The sequence below is a fragment of the Schistocerca gregaria genome, chromosome 2 (assembly GCF_023897955.1).
Source record: "Schistocerca gregaria isolate iqSchGreg1 chromosome 2, iqSchGreg1.2, whole genome shotgun sequence".
NCBI classification, from domain to species: domain Eukaryota; kingdom Metazoa; phylum Arthropoda; class Insecta; order Orthoptera; family Acrididae; genus Schistocerca; species Schistocerca gregaria.
Window position 1 is genome coordinate 984694999 of NC_064921.1, and position 21679 is coordinate 984716677.

Sequence of the window (21679 nt, forward strand, 5' to 3'; positions counted from 1 at the left end):
ACATGGCTTAGCCACAGCCTGGGGGATGTTTCCAGAATGAGATTTTCACTCTGCAGCGGAGTGTGCGCTGATATGAAACTTCCTGGCAGATTAAAACTGTGTGCCCGACCGAGACTCGAACTCGGGACCTTTGCCTTTCGCGGGCAAGTGCTCTACCATCTGAGCTACCGAAGCACGACTCACGCCCGGTACTCACAGCTTCATATCAGCGCACACTCCGCTGCAGAGTGAAAATCTCATTCTGGAAACATCCCCCAGGCTGTGGCTAAGCCATGTCTCCGCAATATCCTTTCTTTCAGGAGTGCTAGTTCTGCAAGGTTCGCAGGAGAGCTTCTGTAAAGTTTGGAAGGTAGGAGACGGATACTGGCAGAAGTAAAGCTGTGAGTACCGGGCGTGAGTCGTGCTTCGGTAGCTCAGATGGTAGAGCACTTGCCCGCGAAAGGCAAAGGTCCCGAGTTCGAGTCTCGGTCGGGCACACAGTTTTAATCTGCCAGGAAGTTTCATATCAGCGCACACTCCGCTGCAGAGTGAAAATCTCATTCTGGAAACATCCCCCAGGCTGTGGCTAAGCCATGTCTCCGCAATATCCTTTCTTTCAGGAGTGCTAGTTCTGCAAGGTTCGCAGGAGAGCTTCTGTAAAGTTTGGAAGGTAGGAGACGGATACTGGCAGAAGTAAAGCTGTGAGTACCGGGCGTGAGTCGTGCTTCGGTAGCTCAGATGGTAGAGCACTTGCCAGCGAAAGGCAAAGGTCCCGAGTTCGAGTCTCGGTCGGGCACACAGTTTTAATCTGCCAGGAAGTTTCATATCAGCGCACACTCCGTTGCAGAGTGAAAATCTCATTCTGGAAACGTCAAGAATTGTTCATTTTGCTTAGAATAATATTTTATCAGTGGTAATCTGTTTGATTTGGACTAATGGATGATCATTCGTAATGTTAGAGTTTTTGGGTAATTACTTGCATGTGTGAATGTAATGTTCAGTATTCCGGATCTCAGTTAACTAAAAATTTCCGGGCGCAGAAAATTTAGGGAAGACGCATCGTGGTATTATCAGTCAGAGTAGTTGAACACTATCGGTTCTAGCTCCATCTGTGTTTGAGGAGGTGTTGTTTCGGATGATACAGTGACATTTTGTAATGCCCCCTAATCCGTTACCACCACATAAGAAAGCTAGAAAATCTGGAAAGGGAACTGCTAAGGCTTAATCTAGATATAGTGGGGGTCAGTGAAATGAAATGGAAAGAAAACAAAGGCTGAAAAAAAAGTATGTGCCAGAATAGTTTAGTGCCAACTTGGCTGTTATCAGAATCAACAGCAAGCCACAATCGACAAAATAGTTCACATATACATGCGAGAGGGCAGAGGGCAGAGGGCAGAGGGCAGAGGGCAGAGGGCAGAGGGCAGAGAGAGAGGTATTTCAGTATGTAATGGGAGATTAAAATCTAATATTCATGGGGCATTAGGAGGCTCCTGTAGGGGAAGGGGTAGAAGAAAGTAAGGGAGAATATGGGGGCTTGTTAGTACAAATGGAGAGGAGGAAGACTAATTACTTCGAGAAGGTCGGGAGATATGGGAATATTTCAGTTGGATTGCATCTTGATTGGGCAAAGATTCCGAAATCAGGTACTAGATTATAAAGTGTACCCAAGAGCAGATACGGACTTAGATCACAATTAGTCATGATGAAAAGTAGGCTGTAGTTTAAGAGACTAGGCAGGAAGAATCAATATGCAAAGAAGTGTGATACAGAAATGCCAAGGAATGAAGAGATACGCTTGAAGTTCTCCGAGGCTATAGATACTGCACTGATAGCTCTGTAAGCAGTTAATTTGAAGTGGAATGGACATCTCCAGAAAGGGCAATAAGAGAGGTTAGATAGAAAAACGTAGGTACCAAAGAGGTAACTGCGAGGAAATAGAAGAAATATTCCACTTTATCGAGGAAAGAAGGAAGTACAGAAACGTTCAGGGAAATACTGGAATACAGAAATAGAATCCACTCAAGAATGAAATAATTAGGACGTGCAGGTACACTAAGCTGTAATGGCTGTATGAAAAATGTGATGAAATCGAAAAGGAAATGATTACCAGAAGAACTGAGTCAGCATATAGACATATCGAAACAAGCTTCAGTGAACTTAAAAGCAAGGGCGCAATCGTTAAGAGAGCAGTGGTAGTTCCACTGTGAAATGCAGAGGAGAGAGCAGATGGGTGAAAAGAGTACAGTGAGTGCCTCTAAGAGCGAAAGAACTTACCTGTGACAGAAGAAGAAACAGTCGATAAAGATGAGCTAGGGGATCCAATGTTAGAATCAGAACTTAAAAGCCGAGAGCACTGTTTGGGAGTCTGAAAACTAATAATCTCTCTCCCCTCCCCTCCGTCCTCTTTTTAAACACAGGCAGTCTTTCTCTAGTCAGTGTCGTTTTAGACAGGATAGTGAAAGGAACAGAGCTTTAGGAGGACAGAAAACCACGAGGCCTTGACTGAGACAGTGGTTGGGCATTTCAAATCGTATGAAACGTTCCCCTCAGCTTGTTGAACAGAAGTAGTGTGGAGATAGATACGAAGGAGGAGGAGACAGATTTGGACAAGTGTGGATGGGAGGGAGAGCTCTCTATTGGTCACTTCAAAGTTACTGAGTCTGTCTCCCTACAACTAACGGAAGAGGGGGCTATTCCTAGCGGGGTTATTTTCCGATTACTTCTGGCTGATCTGGTAAGTAGGCGGACTTGCCTTGTCTTTGGAGAAAGGCATTAGATTGTGTTTTTTTTCGTTTGGGTTTGTGTGTACTTTTTCTGAGTTTTATTAGGGCAGTGATTAGAGAGTCATTTTTCTTTGATTCTACACTCCTGGAAATTGAAATAAGAACACCGTGAATTCATTGTCCCAGGAAGGGGAAACTTTATTGGCACATTCCTGGGGTCAGATACATCACATGATCACACTGACAGAACCACAGGCACATAGACACAGGCAACAGAGCATGCACAATGTCGGCACTAGTACAGTGTATATCCACCTTTCGCAGCAATGCAGGCTGCTATTCTCCCATGGAGACGATCGTAGAGATGCTGGATGTAGTCCTGTGGTACGGCGTGCCATGCCATTTCCACCTGGCGCCTCAGTTAGACAAGCGTTCGTGCTGGACGTGCAGACCGCGTGAGACGACGCTTCATCCAGTCCCAAACAAGGTCAATGGGGGACAGATCCGGAGATCTTGCTGGCCAGGGTAGACTTACACCTTCTAGAGCACATTGGGTGGCACGGGATACATGCGGACGTGCAATGTCCTGTTGGAACAGCAAGTTCCCTTGCCGGTCTAGGAATGGTAGAACGATGGGTTCGATGACGGTTTGGATGTACCGTGCACTATTCAGTGTCCCCTCGACGATCACCAGAGGTGTACGGTCAGTGTAGGAGATCGCTCCCCACACCATGATGCCGGGTGTTGGCCCTGTGTGCCTCGGTCGTATGCAGTCCTGATTGTGGCGCTCACCTGCACGGCGCCAAACACGCATACGACCATCATTGGCACCAAGGCAGAAGCGACTCTCATCGCTGAAGACGACACGTCTCCATTCGTCCCTCCATTCACGCCTGTCGCGACACCACTGAAGGCGGGCTGCACGATTTTGGGGCGTGAGCGGAAGACGGCCCAACGGCGTGCGGAACCGTAGCCCAGCTTCATGGAGACGGATGCGAATGGTCCTCGCCGATACCCCAGGAGCAACAGTGTCCCTAATTTGCTGGGAAGTGGCGGTGCGGTCCCCTACGGCACTGAGTAGGATCCTACGGTCTTGGCGTGCATCCGTGCGTCGCTGCGGTCCGGTCCAGGTCGACGGGCACGTGCACCTTCCGCCGACCACTGGCGACAACATCGATGTACTGTGGAGACCTCACGCCCCACGTGTTGAGCAATTCGGTGGTACGTCCACCCGGCCTCCCGCATGCCCACTATACGCCCTCGCTCAAAGTCCGTCAACTGCACATACGGTTCACGTCCACGCTGTCGCGGCATGCTACCAGTGTTAAAGACTGCGATGGAGCTCCGTATGCCACGTCAAACTGGCTGACACTGACGGCGGCGGTGCACAAATGCTGCGCAGCTAGCGCCATTCGACGGCCAACACCGCGGTTCCTGGTGTGTCCGCTGTGCCGTGCGTGTGATCATTGCTTGTACAGCCCTCTCGCAGTGTCCGGAGCAAGTATGGTGGGTCTGACACACCGGTATCAATGTGTTCTTTTTTCCATTTCCAGGAGTGTAGATTAAGTGTGAGTTTCGTAGCATTTTTTGTTTCGCGTTAGGCGATTCTACTTACTCTGTTACCATTGTTCTACCGCAGTAAACAGTAATTAATAGGAATACACGTTTTCCCTCTGTATTTGTGATGTATGCGGGAAAGTAGTAGTTTTCCCTTATCACAAATGATTACTTCAGTCCCTCCCCCTTTGAGTGTGCGTGCTAGGGCTAGCATTCGTCGTCGTCGTCGTCGTACATGTTCTGATTGTAATTACAAAGTCGATGATTAATCATTTGATTTCATCTTACGGAAAACTATCATCATCATCATTGTAACGTATGGAAGCAGTTCACCAACTGTACACAAGGAACTCGAACAGTCCTGAAGCTTTTTCCACACCACAACCTGTGTTCTGAGAAATTTCTCAGCTATCAATCACGTCGAAGTTATGTTGTTGTTGTCTTCAGTCCTGAGACTGGTTTGATGCAGCTCTCCATGCTACTCTATTCTGTGCAAGTTTCTTCATCTCCCAGTACCTACTGCAACCTACATCCTTCTGAATCTGCTTAGTGTACTCATCTCTCGGTCTCCCTCTACGATTTTTACCCTCCACGCTGCCCTCCAATGCTAAATTTGTGATCCCTTGATGCCTCAAAACATGTCCTACCAACCGATCCCTTCTTCTAGTCAAGTTGTGCCACAAACTTCTCTTCTCCCCAATCCTATTCAATACCTCCTCATTAGTTACGTGATCTATCCACCTTATCTTCAGTATTCTTCTGTAGCACCACATTTCGAAAGCTTCTATTCTCTTCTTGTCCAAACTAGTTATCGTCCATGTTTCACTTCCATACATGGCTACACTCCAAACAAATACTTTCAGAAACGACTTCCTGATACATAAATCTATATTCGATGTTAACAAATTTCTCTTCTTCAGAAACGCTTTCCTTGCCATTGCCAGTCTACATTTTATATCCTCTCTACTTCGACCATCATCAGTTATTTTACTTCCTAAATAGCAAAACTCCTTTACTACTTTACGTGTCTCATTTCCTAATCTAATTCCCTCCGCATCACCCGATTTAATTTGACTACATTCCATTATCCTCGTTTTGCTTTTGTTGATGTTCATCTTATATCCTCCTTTCAAGACACTGTCCATTCCGTTCAACTGCTCTTCAAAGTCCTTTGCCGTCTTTGACAGAATTACAATGTCATCGGCGAACCTCAAAGTTTTTACTTCTTCTCCATGAATTTTAATACCTACTCCAAATTTTTCTTTTGTTTCCCTTACCGCTTGCTCGATATACAGATTGAATAACATCGGAGAGAGGCTACAACCCTGTCTCACTCCCTTACCAAACACTGCTTCCCTTTCAAGTCCCTCGACTCTTATAACTACCGTCTGGTTTCTGTACAAATTGTAAATAGCCTTTCGCTCCCTGTATTTTACCCCTGCCACCTTTAGAATTTAAAAAAGAGTATTCCAGTCAACATTGTTAAAAGCTTTCTCTAAGTCTACAAATGCTAGAAACGTAGGTTTGCCTTTTCTTAATCTTTCTTCTAAGATAAGTCGTAAGGTCAGTATTGCCTCACGTGTTCCAACATTTCGACGGAATCCAAACTGATCTTCCCCGAGGTCGGCTTCTATCAGTTTTTCCATTCGTCTGTAAAGAATTCGCGTTAGTATTTTGCAGCTGTGACTTATTAAACTGATAGTTTGGTAATTTTCACATCTGTCAGCACCTGCTTTCTTTGGGATTGGAATTATTATATTCTTCTTAAATTCTGAGGGTATTTCGCCTATCTCATACATCTTGCTCACCAGCTGGTAGAGTTTTGTCGAAGTTATATCATGTACAAAGTGTCCGAATGGTACGTTCGCTCCACGAAGTCACTTTTCAACACTTGCTTGCTTGTAAGTAGTTATTCTGTTACGCGAAACTAGAATATCTTTAGATTAGGATGTAATTAAGTTGTTTCGTCTTAATCTCTAAGGCAACTGGGTAGGGGAATCAGACGCGAGGGAATAAAGAGGAAACCGTGTTTTACTTAGCGATCTCCTTCCACGCTGACTGCTCCAAAACAATCTTTCAAAACTTTGATTATTGAAGTCTACTAGACTGATGGTACGGAGTATTAATTTCTGGTGATTTTAACGTTAATTTATTGAAGGGATCTAACGGGTAGAGTGATCTAGAGGTGCTCTTAACCCTACCCGAGTTGCTTAAGACAGCAGTACCCTTATAAATCCTGAACTCATGTTTTAAGCGGAAGTTAAAGGGACTATTGCCAATCCTGCGGTAAACGGTTTGTCACACGTCGATGCACAGTCACCTAACTTAGCTACTTGTACAGTTCAGAAACACACTAAAGAAACACTGAAGCTGATTAGTCACAAGAACATTGAATATTTCGAAGAAATCTTTAAAAAGGGTGTTCACTGGGGTGAAGTTACAATGAGCCTAATGTTGGATAAAGTAAACACATCTCTCACGATTTCATACCCATTTGTGAAACAAATTTTTCCGAAACAGATCAATGTAACAATTTGTATTCACTAAAGAAGCCTCAGCTCACCGCAAGTATATGAGCGACAACTCGCGTCCGCCATCACTCCACCGAAATTATATTTCTAGAACCTCTTTTTACTTTTTTTGTAGCAAATAGGCAGAACCAGAGTGAAAGGCAATGTTGTCAGCGCTCACCGATACTGCTTACCGCCCTGAAAACCCGCCGAGTTACAGCAGTGGTGCCTGAAATGCTGTCGAAGAGGAAACAAAGGGAGACGTCACTTCCACGAATCAGACAACGGTTTTGGGATAATGACAGCATTCAACCTAAGCACTTTTTAGTATTCCACAGTAGACAACTGTTTCATGAAGACGCTGAAGTAACAAGTTTTCTTACCTGATTTACTGGCTGACAGACGCAGGCAGCAAACTGGCCCCTTTTTATGGTTTAATTTTAAATTTTCGCTTCAAATAGTAACGAACTGAATTTGTTTTACACAACTACCAGATGCCTTTAAGAACACTTCAAACCTAAGTCTTATATTTGTCGGATTTACTGTAATGAGTGAACTATTTGACTTCGTATCAAAGATTTGTTTATGAATCTGTTTTCTACACTTACATTCAGTTGTCGCATTACTTCACTGAAAGCAGTCCCAATGACTTGCTTATTATCTCTTAAATGTAGTCCTCTCGCTATCTGGAATGCTGTATTTCCTTTCGCCCCGAGATACACCAGCACGAGTGCTATCTGTATGCTAAGAGGCGAGAAGAAGATGTTCCCTGGCTGTGCCGACAAGTCCTGTAACAACCAAATACAAATATGCAGTAACGTTCTTTAACACGATCATATTTATTTATATGACACTTTGTGTATGATTCCTGATCATATTTTCTTTTTACGAAACATTATACCAATTCGAAATACTGGGCACGAATTTTTATACTTCAGAGGAATACAATTGTCATTGCTCTCGTCAAATATGCTCTAAAAATACTACGAGCCATGGGACAGAAATCGTAAATAAATAATTACAATTTCAGAAAAACTGAATAATTTATTCAAGAGATAGAGCTCAACATATGGACAAGTTCAAAAATGTTCAAATGTGTGTGAAATGTTATGGGACTTAACTGCTAAGGTCATCAGTCCCGAGGCTTACACACTACTTAACCTAAATTATCCTAAGGACAAAGACACACACACCCATGCCTGAGGGAGGGCTCGAACCTCCGCCGGACCAGCCGCACAGTCCATGACTGCAGCGCCGTAGACCGCTCGACTAATCCCGCGCCGCTATTGAAAAAAGGCAATAACGCGTTGATCCAACTCTGTCCCTGAAGCTAGCAGTTACTCAGGTTGGCAATGATGTATAGAGTAGTTGGAGGTCCTCCTGGGGGAGACCGTGCCAAATTACGCACTAACCTTGTTGACCAAGGTAGATTTTGGGAAGCACAAAGACAAGCAGTAGAAACTCACGCCGTGTGTGGGTGGGCATTATCTTGCTGGAATGAAAGCCCAAAATGGCTTGCTACGAAAGCCAACAGAACGGGTCATCTCCAGACGCGTCCTCGGCCTGGAATATCGCTGACTGGAGTAGAATTGTCGTAAGTGATGAGTACCGATTCGAACTGAGCCCCGATGGCCAGATAAGACATGTCTGGAGACGCACAGGACAGTGGTGGGATACCAACCTGACGTGCTACCGCCAAATAGCCCGACTGCAAGCCATCCTGGGCTTACATTTCAGCAAGATAATGGAGTGAGACTTTGTATTGGATTGGACTGATGAGATTAAAGGGGCCAATCTATGAAGACATCAATCCTGTCATCTTATACGTATCAAGCCCGGACGAGCTCTCAGAGAAGAAAGACACAGAAGACAAATCCTGATCAGCCTTGTGGTAACTGAGGATCAATAAAACTGGAAGATAGAAGCAAGTAAATGCGAGAGAGGGGCTAGAGGGAGGAGGTGGGTGAGTTGGTCTGAACAGAAATTAGGGACATGTTATGTATGTGTGAGGTAATGGGCGAGTTGTGGCGCCCTGGAAATATTGTATGTTCGGAGTTGGGCCGTCCACACAGGCCGCTCGTCAAAGCCGCGGCCCGGCAGCAACCACGTGGTCCCGGACGTTAGCTTAGCAACTGCGGCTGGTCCAACCCTATGGCTGGGAATCCATCGTGACACTGTGTTGACGAAGGAGACACGCCGGCAGTGCTAAAGATGGTGGACTTTCTGAAACCTCAACGGCAGACATTTCGCAGTGTGTATAGAAATTAATAGTACCCAAGTGATTAATGATACCTCAAAAAGAAACATGTACATTACTGTTATTTGCACGATTTTCAATAACTTTATTAGTTGAAGGTTTAGCATCTGACGGTAAATTATACAAATAACACCAGCAACGAATTTCCAAAATATAAACGCCTCATCCGCTTTTGTCTTTAGAAAGCTAATAGTGTAAACCTAAATTTGTATGAATTACAGGCATGTAACTTGAATACTACACGAGTTATTGGATGTCAAAGTGGCCGATTACTATCTGTTTTGTTGGCAGAAGAGCCAACACCGTGCTACTAGAGGAGGCCGAAATGCACCGTTTTAGGTCACGCAGGCTGGTGTGAGGAGGGAAGAACTATACTGACGTGAGGTCTGGAACATGACAAGGAATTAGAATTCAGAAAGCCGACGTAATTAATTTGATACTTAACTTTAATCCATTAATGATGAACGTCGCTCTTGACGGTACATGATTCACAATATTATCTGTTCAGAATACATTCATAGTAACTGAATATGGCGCCTTGCTAGGTCGTAGTAAATGACGTTGCTGAAGGCTATGCTAAACAGTCGTCTCTGAAACTGAGAGCGTATGTGGACAGTGAAACATCGGTAGCAAAGTCAGCTGTACAACTGTGGCAAGTTCTAGGGAGTCTCTCTAGACTAGACCTGCCGTGTGGCGGCGCTCGGTCTGCAATCACTGATAGTGGCGACACGCGGGTCCGACGGATACTAACGGACCGCGGCCGATTTAAAGGCTACCACCTAGCAAGTAGGGTGTCTGGCGGTGACACCGCACTATCGATGGCGTCAGACCATAAGTACTCCACACTTACACGAAAAAACGGTAGCAGCATGCTTGTAAATATATATATATTCGTCTATGTCTTTGTTTATAAAAAAAATGGTTCAAATGGCTCTGGGCACTATGGGACCTAACATCTGAGGTCATCAGTCCCCTAGAATTTAGAACTACTTAAACCTAACTGAAAGGACATCACACACATCCATGCCCGAGGCAGAATTCTAACCTGCGAACGTAGGGGCCTCGCGGTTGCAGACTGTAGCGTCCCCAACCGCTCGGCCATTAGGCCGGCCTTTGTTTATATCCGTGTAAGGTGTCAGGTAAATCCAACACCTTCCATGAAAACCCTGGCATGATAAGCAAATCCAGTAGTATGTCACATAGCTCCGAATAAATCGTGACATTAAATTAACCAAAGTAATACGAGTAACGAGTGAGCAAATGGAATACCACAGACTAACACAAGAATGCCTAAATGCATGTCGTACCTTCCCACCGTGAGGCAGACGCAGTTCCGAGGGGAGAAACGAGGACAGAAGCCGAGAGCAGAACCGTATTAAGCTAGAAGGCCCTACAATAAGGGACGGACGGGCCAGCCTACCTGTACGACTACCACCCGCACGTTTTAGCGTGAGACTTTTTCGTGTCTCAGGTACGTCAAGGACCACCCCCAGCCCATGTTAAAAGCTAGAGCCCTCCAGAAAAGCAGTATAGATCTTACGATAACACAAAAAGGGCCACTACCACCCGCAAATTTTAGCGTGAGACTTTTTCGCGTGTGTGTTACATTAGGACAATCCTCCAGCCCATGTTAAAAGATAGAGCTCTCCAGAAGAACAGCATAGATCTCACGATAACGCTAAAAGGACCACACCAGCTGCAGGTTTTAGCGTGAGACTTTTTAGCGTCTCCGTTACGTTGCAAACGTTAAAAACATTGCCCCACCACGAAAAGTAAACGTTTCTCATTGAATAGACAGAATTTTTGTAGGCGGAGCTTAAGGTTAACATTGAGACCCTGATTGGTCAGATGAAAACATAGACAGATAGTTTTTTTAAACTAACTTCAGTAAATTGTAGTAAGGAGAAGTTAGGAGAGTTGGTTCCGAGACGGCGAGCTGGATGGCTGCTGCGCCAGCCGCTGCCGCCCTGACACTGCCTAAACACCGACAAGGTAATGAACGCACGCCATGCCGCATTTTTGAGCGCATAAGGCTTCACTCAGAACTGCAGAAGTCTCATCTGTTACACCCCCTTTTTTGCGTAATACTAGTGTCAATCGTTAATTAAAACTCATGGTGGTCACATTTGCCACTTGAGGAACAGATTTGAAACGCGATGATTTTTCTTTCATATAGTTATTGAGAAGCCACATCAGCCACTATAATTTACGACAAGTTAGATAAGTAATTAAAGATAATTGAGGGTCACTGTAGACCATTTTGATAGTTTTCTCTTTTGTGAAACTTAAATTAAACCTAGATTATAGATGTGATATGGCACAGGTCATCCTTCGATCGATTGTAAAACTTGGAAACCCATTCAGGGAATATTCGTTCACATTTTTGTTGAACGCAGTTGGTTTTTACCATCCTGTATTAAAACATTTCCTTTTATCAATAGTGCAATTTATAAATGATGTTTTGTGAGTAGAATAAAATTATCAGTGGTAAACTTAACTGCTTTTTCGACGTTATTTTTACCAGCTAACTAAAAATAGGAAAGTCTTGAACCCTTTCCACTATATTTAGTTAGTATTAAGATTCTTTTACAGGGAGTGCAGTGGAGCTGACGCTGAGATCATTTAGTATTTGGTTATATCATCGCTAGTCTCACTGAACTCTTCTGAATTCTACATGTCATGTGTGGTCTGGCGTCTCCTTACCAGCAACAGCTCCCAGGTTCAAACTAGTCAATTCCCTAAAAAACACGCTCAGAGCGTCGTTGCGCGAAAGTGGTAGGGAGACACGATATAGAACAAACAGACACCACCATGAATGTTTAGATCCGATAGTTCACAGTTCATATAGAAATTAATAGTAGCCAGATAAATCATGATACTTCAAAAAAGAAACATGTACATTATTATTATTTGCACGACGATTCTGATAGTGTAATCAGCCTTTCAATATATTTATTAGTTTAAAGTTTAGTATCTGACGACAAATTATACAAGTAACACCCAGCAACGAATTTCCAAAATATAAACGCTTCATTCGATTTTGTCGATCGCCGTGACTTTAGAAAGGTGTTAGTGTAAACCTTAATTGGTATAAATTACAGACTTGTAACTTGAAAGGTACACGAGTTATTTGAGGTAAAAGTGGCCGATTACTATCGATCGCGTCAGGCCAAAAGTACTCCACAGTTACACGAAAAAACGGTAGCAGCATGCTTGTAAATATATTTATTCGTATATGTGTTTATATCCTATATATTTATGAAGAAATTGGTTAAATATTTACTGTGTGTTACAAAGCACAGAGACTTTATGCTCCTGGCCTACCTCTTGCTTCCTTTATTTTGATTTATGTTTATTTACTTGTTTATGTATTTAATAATTCAAATGGTTCAAATGGCTCTGAGCACTATGGGACTCAACTGCTGTGGTCATCAGTCCTCTAGAACTTAGAACTACTTAAACCTAACTAACCTAAGGACATCACACACATCCATGCCCGAGGCAGGATTCGAACCTGCGACCGTAGCAGTCGCACGGTTCCGGACTGCGCGCCTAGAACCGCGAGACCACCGCGGCCGGCTGTATTTAATAACGTGTGATAGAGCGTGTTTTTGGTCCAGCCGTAGGAATATTTAATTTCAAGTTATTTAAATGTAAATCCAGTATTTGGTATGTGTTTCAATATTTTTGCGAGTGCACGTCGACTTCGAGACATGAAGGGAGCGCTCTAGCCAATCACAGCGCTCGTTACTAAGAGAGAAGTATGGAGGCTGGGGGAGTGCTGAAAGCAATGGCGCATCGGAAACGGAGTCGGGGAGAGAGACTTGGAGTGTGTCCAGCGGTTTGCGCGTTGTCGCGACATATAGAAATACTTCGGAGTGCCGGGTCGTGAAGTTTTGAGATTTCCGTGGCTTCTACAGTGAAGACATGGCGTGCGTTTAGAAGTGAATATCTCGCGATCTGTGTTGTTGTTCATAACTCATTACGTGCAGTAGGAATCTATTGTTTCCCTGTTATTCAACTTGTATTTTATTTAATTGCTAGATCATCGACACCAATAAGTGTTTTGCAGAAATATACCGCATCCTCAAAAGTACTTCTACTATCGTACTCATCATTTGAAGTTGTTAAGACAGTACGTACAGATTTTATTTACTTGCGATCTTTCACTTATAAATTTATATATTACATTCATAATTCGCAATTGCCGAGTAATAGAAACCTTCGACCATGCGATCCATGTGTGTATTCTTATCGTATACTGTAGACTCAGCAGTATTTGTCCTGTAATGCGGCAACTACGTATCCCAGCCCCTAGACAACGATACCAGACAAAACTTATAATATTGCTACGTTGAGTCAGAGGGTACGTAGTTTAGGGCCACACCAACATAACACTTCATTTCATTATTATTGTTTGAAACCCTGTATGTGGGAGAGACACCGTGTGCTTCCGACCCGTACTTCCTCACTCTCCATTACCAATACAGAACTAATAATGCGAAGCTGATATACTCTCAGAAAATAGAACGACGACTGCAACGACGACACAGAGAACCAACGACAGATGTAGAGGAATAAGAAGAACTGAAAATCTGGGAAGGGCTTGGGCCAGGCTTGACCACCAAGCGACGGCAGCCATGTGCCTGTGAGTCACAGCAGGTTATGACTCACCCCTCCAACACCCCATCAGTAAAAAAAAAAAAAAAAAAAAAAAAAAAACCAGTAATAGATTTTACAGTAATTGCTTGAGCATTGTCCTGCAAAATGATGGTCAGGACCTGAAGAAAGTGTCATCACTTCTGTATCTAAGCTAGTCGTAGTTTGTGTTTCAAAAATGAATTAAAGACACGAAGAACTGAAAAGTATTTATCCTAGCAATCACTGAAGAAGCATACATTGGTTGAGTATTTGTAATATCAAACAAAGTCATGTTATTCGTGGTGATTTATAATTATTGTGGTTATTTAATATGATACATATGATGTATGTAAATCTGACAGTTGAGCCAGAGATTGGCTTTATCACTGAAAATTTTCGACGATAATAACATTTTTACCAGGACAGTCGAAAGTTCTTTGCCAAAGACAGAGTCTTTCGACGTTTGTTTCTGCTAACTGCTTATCACAAAACTTTGAAAGCGTGTGGCTAACACTCTGGGTAACAGAAATCTGAACAAGGTCAAGCAAGATTAAATAAAATATTTAGTTGATTCCAAGGCTGATTAACTGAAAATTAAAGTTGTTCTATACTTGAAACATCTCTGCAGAGTCGCCTCATAAGACTGTTGTACTACCTGATTCTGTTTGCATTTCATTCACTGCACAACTTGTCTAATATAGTTCTAGTAACTGAGCAGTGGAATTGATGAACTTTCAATGTTTATCTGACTATGAATGGGTGCTTCGCATTCATCGTATGTCAATACTTTAGGTGACTGACTTAATTTCCATGTGTAATCCAGCTACATATTTACCATGTCCTTCCCTTGCCTTACCTTGTGTGTGTCAGAATGTGAGTGAATGGATGTTTTTATGTGTCTCTGCAGGTTTGTCTTGTGTCTGGTAGCTGAGTTGCTTTTCGTCTCCTGAGAGCACAGGATAACTAGTCTAACATAAGACTGAGGGATAACCAACTTTATATCTCTCACCTGGACAAATAGGTCTATGCCTATTGTTCGAGAGTTATCTAGTTGTTAAGCTGCTGACGGAAACGACCCCTCTGGTCGCTTCTGTTTCATGTGTGGGTGCCGTGAGCGGAGCGGCGTGGTGTTGCCTGTTGGCGAGTGTGGTTCACAGCTCCTAAGTAAGCCGTTTTTCTATCAGTGATGATATAGCGCGGTCTTCATGCATTCTAAGTTGTTGAGAGTACTGAAGTTCTTCATTCTAACTGTAGTGTTCAAATTATTTCGTCTGAATGTGCTTTGAACTGTTCATGATAGGCATTGCTTGAGTTTAAGATCTAATCAGTGACTGGAGTTAGCTTTGTTCCCTTGGAACATGGCGGTGTGGAGGGAGCTCCATGGAATACGGTTAGGGTGGGCGACGGTGCTTTTAATCTTATATGAATGTGAGAGTAATTGTGTCTTCGCGTGTGTGTGCGGTATTTCTTTGTATTTGTTGTACTTTTCCCTCGCACGTTCTGATTCCTGATTTGTTCTCGTATTGTCTCATGTGTTCTTTGTTCTGTGAGCCTTTTGCTCCGTTACTGATCTCAATACTTTGCCCTTACTAGTGTAATACATCAGTGCCGGACTTGAATTAATTGAGCTATCGCATTTTAGCGTTTTGGGGGATATTTTAGTAACTGCCTTCGTTTAGTGGCGACCCCGTGTTCCTTTAGCCATTGGGGCCTTCTACCTTGCTGGTTGGCTATCAATTTGCGGTGATTCACCTACATCTACGTCTACATAAATACTCCGCAAACCACCGGACGGTGCGAAGTGGAGGGTACTGTGCACCGCTACTAGTCGTTTCCTTTCCTGTCCCACTCGAAACAGAGTGAGAGAAAAACAACCGTCTGTATGCCTCCGTATGAGCCCTGAATTCTCGTGTCTTATCTTCGTCGTCCTTACGTGCAATGCGTGCAATGTATATCTGTGGCAGCAGAATCGTTTGGCAGTCAGCTTCAAATGCCGGTTCTCTGAATTATCTCGACAGTGTTTCTCGAAAAGAAAGTCACCTTCCCTCCAGGGATTCTCATCTGAGTTTCAGAAGCATCTCCTTAACTCCCACGTGTTGTTCGAACCTACAGGTTGCGGGCTTTCAAAACTACGCACCCTCCGACTCAACTTTGAAATATTAAAATTTTTGGATGGTTTCGTTGTCTAGGGGCTGGGATACGTAGTTGCCACATTTCAGCAAAATGCTGCCAAGTCTACACTATATGATAAGAATACACACATGAATCGAATGCTCGAAGTTTTCTATCACTCGGCAATTGCGAAATATGGACGTAGCATATAAATTTGTAAATGAAAGATTGCAATTAAATAAAATCTCCAGGTACTATCTTAACGACTTTAAATGATGAGTACGATAGTAGAAGTACCTTTCAGAATGCGGTATATTCCTGCAAAACACTTATTGGTGTATATAGTCCAGCAATTAAATAAAATATAAGCTGAACAGCAGAGAAACAACAGATTGCTACAGCACGTAATTAGTTATGAACAACAACACAGCTCGCGAGATATTCACTTCTAAACGCATACTACGTCTTCACTGTAAAAGCCACGGAAATCTCACAAGTTGGCACTCCAGAGTATTTCTATCCTCCGCGACCACGCGCAAAACCGCTTCGCGCCATCCAAGTCTCTCCCGCAACTGTGCGCCCTTAGCGCTGTGCTGTCCGCGTCCAGCACCTCCCGTGTTGTGCGCCGTACTCTCCGGAACTGCTGCGCACTCCCAGAACTAAGTCGTGACCCTTCCAGGAACTCGCTTCCATCTAGTCTCCCCATTCACGAGCGCTGTGATTGGCTAGAGCGCTCGCGCCATGACTTCATGCCAACGCAGTTACAAACATAATGAAACATGTGGTGTTTGAGGCTTTCCCGGCGCTGCATCTGCTCGATAGGTTCCCGGGAATTACGCCGGATAATATTGTAAAAGCCGACCAATATTTCAGCGAGACAACTGCCCGCCATCTTCAGGTGCTACTGTCGCGTCGCTGAGGAGCTCACCAATTTATATGTTGGCTGGAAGGACATCCTACACCTTTTCAAATACGTGCTTACCTCGACTTACTTTTGTTCAACGAACAGTATTTTGAGCAGACTGACGGTGTTGCTACGGGTAGCCCTCTGTCTCCCATAGTAGCTAATGTTTTTATGGAAGATTTCGAGGACAAAGCACTACAGATGGCGGTTTTGAAACCCAAATGTTTTTGGAGATATGTAGATGATACGCTTGTGGTATGGCCGCATGGGACAGCGACGCTTCCTTCTTTTCTGGAACATCTGAACTCCCTCCATCCAAGCATCTGTTTCACCATGGAGGTAGAGGAAGATGGTGAGATCCCGTTTCTGGATGTTTGGGTCGTAGAAAAGGAGACGGCTCATTGGGTCACAGTGTGTTCCGGAAGCCTACGCACACAGACTTGTGTTTACAAGCTACGAGCTGTCATCATCCCTCACAGCGCAGCGGTGTATTAAGGACGCTAGTGCATAGGGCTACAGCCATCTCAGATCAGGACACCTTATCGGCAGAGCTCAGCCATCTCCGCTCTGTGTTTGCCCAGAACGGGTACTCAGAGAAGCAGATCTGGAATATATTTCGACCAGCACGCTCTAAACCTCAAGAACAGCCTGAAGAAGCAGAGAACACCACGGGGTTGGTTTTTCTACCGTATTTCGGTGGCGTGTCTTTTAAGATGGGCAGCATTTTCAAGAAATACCGGATTAAATGTGTTTTCCGGTCTCCAGCATGAGAGCAATCAATGCTGGGCTCTGTTTAAGACAACCTCGGCCTGAGGAGACCAGGAATATATAAAATCCCGTGCCACTGTGGGAAGTCTTATATTAGCCAGACGTGTCGTACGATTAAAGATAGATGCGATGAACATAAACGTTGTAACACCCCACCCGTCACTTGGCTGGTTTTGGCGTGTGTTCACCCCAACTAATTTACAAACAGATCAACAGAGAGTACAAAACTGCCGCAATATCGGATAACGCAAAAAAGTAATATGGCCCTGTGACTCCTAATTGAACTGCGGTGGCAGTATTGACATTAGTTTATTTAGAATTTATCACTTTTAATTGAAAAGGGGTGCACATTGATGTTATATTCAGCTATTGAACACCAGATGCAAATGTTGAACATAAAATTAATTAAGAAAGTGACTTGGAATTTCTACTACTTGATTGAAAACAGATGCAGTCGATTAGCACAAATTTATTTTAACTCAAGAACTTCAATCGTGACATTACAAGACTCTCCTATCAGGCAGTGGTTATAAATTGCGTTTGCATGGAGTAAAGTGCCATACTCAAAAGTAATTCCTATCGACTGACCCAGACGTAATTCGAAGTGTGAGAAGAATTCTACAATACACGGTGCATGGAACCCTCATGGAAACTTTGCCGACGTGATCCAACAAATTAATCAGCGGACGGAGCGGGCGCAATATCACCGAATATAGCACGGCGGAGCGGCGTCGTCGTGTGGACGTCGGCCGACCTCGTACTGCTGCAAGGCTGCGCTCGTCTATTCCCTCCTAGCTATCTTGCTCAATACATAGCTGAACCAAATCTTTCTATCTCCAAGCTCAATCGCTCCATTTGCTAAGTACTAAACTGCAGAGATGCTCACTCTTTCTCAGACAAGCTGAGTCAAGAACGCCATGTCCGCACTCTAGGCAACCTGGGAACGGAAAACCTCTACGGGGACTTCTCCTTGTCCGCTCTTCGCCTCGGTTTCCCCTCCAGCAAAATCACTTATGCCAATTGCAGCGCAAGTCGCGTTAATTATGTGTCGCTCCCCAGTGCTGACCAATGCCTGCTTTGGGAAGTGAACAAATTCCCACAAAATTTCCCTTCCTCCCATCTTCTGTTATTTAGCTTCTCCCAGGTCACCCACCAAGGTTAGCGTCTGCACAAACACCAATTTTTCCGGAATTCTGACTCCCAGGAGAGTACTTCAAATTCCTCAGTCCTACGTTCCCATCAGAGGTCGGCGTATTTCATTCTGTCGCTCTTCACCTGATTTACTTCAGACTCTGTGGACCGTGAATTCAGAGTAAAGTTGCTCTAGCCACAAACACGCATATTTTGACCTCTGTTGACCGCTCCACCGTAGCTTTGCGCGGCTTTCTCGCATGTTTCCCTGAAAATGGGACGACGGACACTTATCAACAGGTGTACAAGTTATCCGTCTGTTTCCCGGTACACCAGCATTGGGTCGGGGTCAACTACCCATGATGCCACTCATCTTAAGGCGGCTGGAGGCCGTGCCGCGTTAGCGCTTTCTCAGAGCTTGAGCTGCCCTAAGCTGCCTATTGTCACTTCCCTTCGCCGTTCCCTGGGGTAATCCCGTGTCCGGCCATCCTGATTTAGGTTTTCCGTGATTTCCCTAAATCGTTTCAGGCAAATGCCGGGATCGTTCCTTTGAAAGGGCACGGCCGATTTCCTTCCCAATGCTTCCCTAACCCGAGCTTGCGCTCCGTCTCTAATGACCACGTTGTCGACGGGACGTTAAACACTAACCACCACCACCACCACTTCCCTGGGGTAAACTAGCGTCCAGTAAATCGACTCGTTTCCACAAAGTGTTCATGTCGTGTGAATTATTTTAAAACCATCACCCGACATTAATTATTCCAATACTTCCATACTATACCCTATACAAGATGCATTGTGCATTGTCATCCATTTTGTTCAGCCCTACTGTTCGCTCAACGTGAGTCAGGTGATCTTTAATGACTTCATGTAAGGGGCATAGTTCTTGCCATCTTACGTCACACGAGGCTGGGTCAGCCAGAGAAGTCTGCAGTTGCTGAACATTGCCTTGACACGGGACACGGCATGAATTATGAAGAAACCAAGATCCTCTCGTATGCTTCCACATACTGGGACTCCATCATCAAAGAGGCGGCCGAAATTCGTTTAAGCAGCGACACGGGGATTCATCTGAGCAAAGCCTTGGAGCCAGCATTGGCGGCCCTAAGGAATTGTCAGCCGCAGATTAGCAACTGCACCGAGTCAACGCAGATGTGAAGCCTTAGCGCAGATGTTTAAATCGCGCGGCCAACGCCTCGCGCGCGCGAACGGAGTCCGTCGCTCTCGGCCGCATTTTCCCTCGGCGCAGTGCGCATCAGCAGACAGCGGCCCTATTCTCCAGCAGAGGGCTCTGGTATTCGGCGCTGTCTATGATTGGTCTTCGATGACGTTATGGCCCCGCTGGCGCCGGTGCAGCTCTAGAAAGCCAACATATACACTCCAGGAAATGGAAAAAAGAACACATTGATACCGGTGTGTCAGACCCACCATACTTGCTCCGGACACTGCGAGAGGGCTGTACAAGCAATGAACACACGCACGGCACAGCGGACACACCAGGAACCGCGGTGTTGGCCGTCGAATGGCGCTAGCTGCGCAGCATTTGTGCACCGCCGCCGTCAGTGTCAGCCAGTTTGCCGTGGCATACGGAGCTCCATCGCAGTCTTTAACACTGGTAGCATGCCGCGACAGCGTGGACGTGAACCGTATGTGCAGTTGACGGACTTTGAGAGAGGGCGTATAGTGGGCATGCGGGAGGCCGGGTGGACGTACCACCGAATTGCTCAACACGTGGGGCGTGAGGTCTCCAGAGTACATCGATGTGGTCGCCAGTGGTCGGCGGAAGGTGCACGTGCCCGTCGACCTGGGACCGGACCGCAGCGACGCACGGATGCACGCCAAGACCGTAGGATCCTAGGCAGTGCCGTAGGGGACCGCACCGCCACTTCCCAGCAAATTAGGGACACTGTTGCTCCTGGGGTATCGGCGAGGACCATTCGCAACCGTCTCCATGAAGCTGGGCTACGATCCCGCACACCGTTAGGCCGTCTTCCGCTCACGCCCCAACATCGTGCAGCCCGCCTCCAGTGGTGTCGCGACAGGCATGAATGGAGGGACGAATGGAGACGTGTCGTCTTCAGCGATGAGAGTCGCTTCTGCCTTGGTGCCAATGATGGTCGTATGCGTGTTTGGCGCCGTGCAGGTGAGCGCCACAATCGGTACTGCATACGACCGAGGCACACACGGCCAATACCCGGCATCATGGTGTGGGGAGCGATCTCCTACACTGGCCATACACCTCTGGTGATCGTCGAGGGGACACTGAATAGTGCATGGTACATCCAAACCGTCATCGAACCCATCGTTCTACCATTCCTAGACCGGCAAGGGAACTTGCTGTTCCAACAGGACAATGCACATCCGCATGTATCCCGTGCCACCCAACGTGCTCTAGAAGGTGTAAGTCAACTACCCTGGCCAGCAAGATCTCCGGATCTGTCCGCCATTGAGCATGTTTGGGACTGGATGAAGCGTCGTCTCACGCGGTCTGCACGTCCAGCACGAACGCTGGTCCAACTGAGGCGCCAGGTGGAAATGGCATGGCAAGCCGTTCCACAGGACTACATCCAGCATCTCTACGATCGTCTCCATGGGAGAATAGCAGCCTGCATTGCTGCGAAAGGTGGATATACACTGTACTAGTGCCGACATTGTGCATGCTCTGTTGCCTGTGTCTATGTGCCTGTGGTTCTGTCAGTGTGATCATGTGATGTATCTGACCCCAGGAATGTGTCAATAAAGTCTCCCCTTCCTGGGACAATGAATTCACGGTGTTCTTATTTCAATTTCCAGGAGTGTAAATTGGCGAGCTTCTCAGCAACGCGACAGTAGCACCTGAAAATGGCGGGCAGTTGTCTCGCTGAAATATTGTGCGGTTTTTACAATATTATTCGACGTAATTCCCGGGAACCTATCAAGCATAATGACACATATTCGAAATACTGGATTTATATTTAAATACTTGAAATAAAATAAATATTCCTACGGCTGGGCCATAAACACGCTCTAACACACGTTATTAAATACATACACAATTAAATAAACATATATCAAAAGAAAAGAAGCAAAAGGTAGGCCCAGAGCCTAATGTCTTTGT

The 21679-nt window shown here is 45.2% G+C and overlaps 1 protein-coding gene across 1 annotated transcript in view; it reads right to left on the reverse strand.

Moving 5' to 3' along the window:
- Positions 1–21679, reverse strand: part of LOC126335464 (serpin B6-like) — a 147086-nt gene that overhangs the window by 78462 nt on the left and 46945 nt on the right. Inside the window, exon 3 of the mRNA XM_049998775.1 lies at positions 7378–7557. Within this exon, the coding sequence (XP_049854732.1) occupies positions 7378–7557 (180 nt within the window). The remainder of the gene's footprint in view (positions 1–7377; positions 7558–21679) is intronic.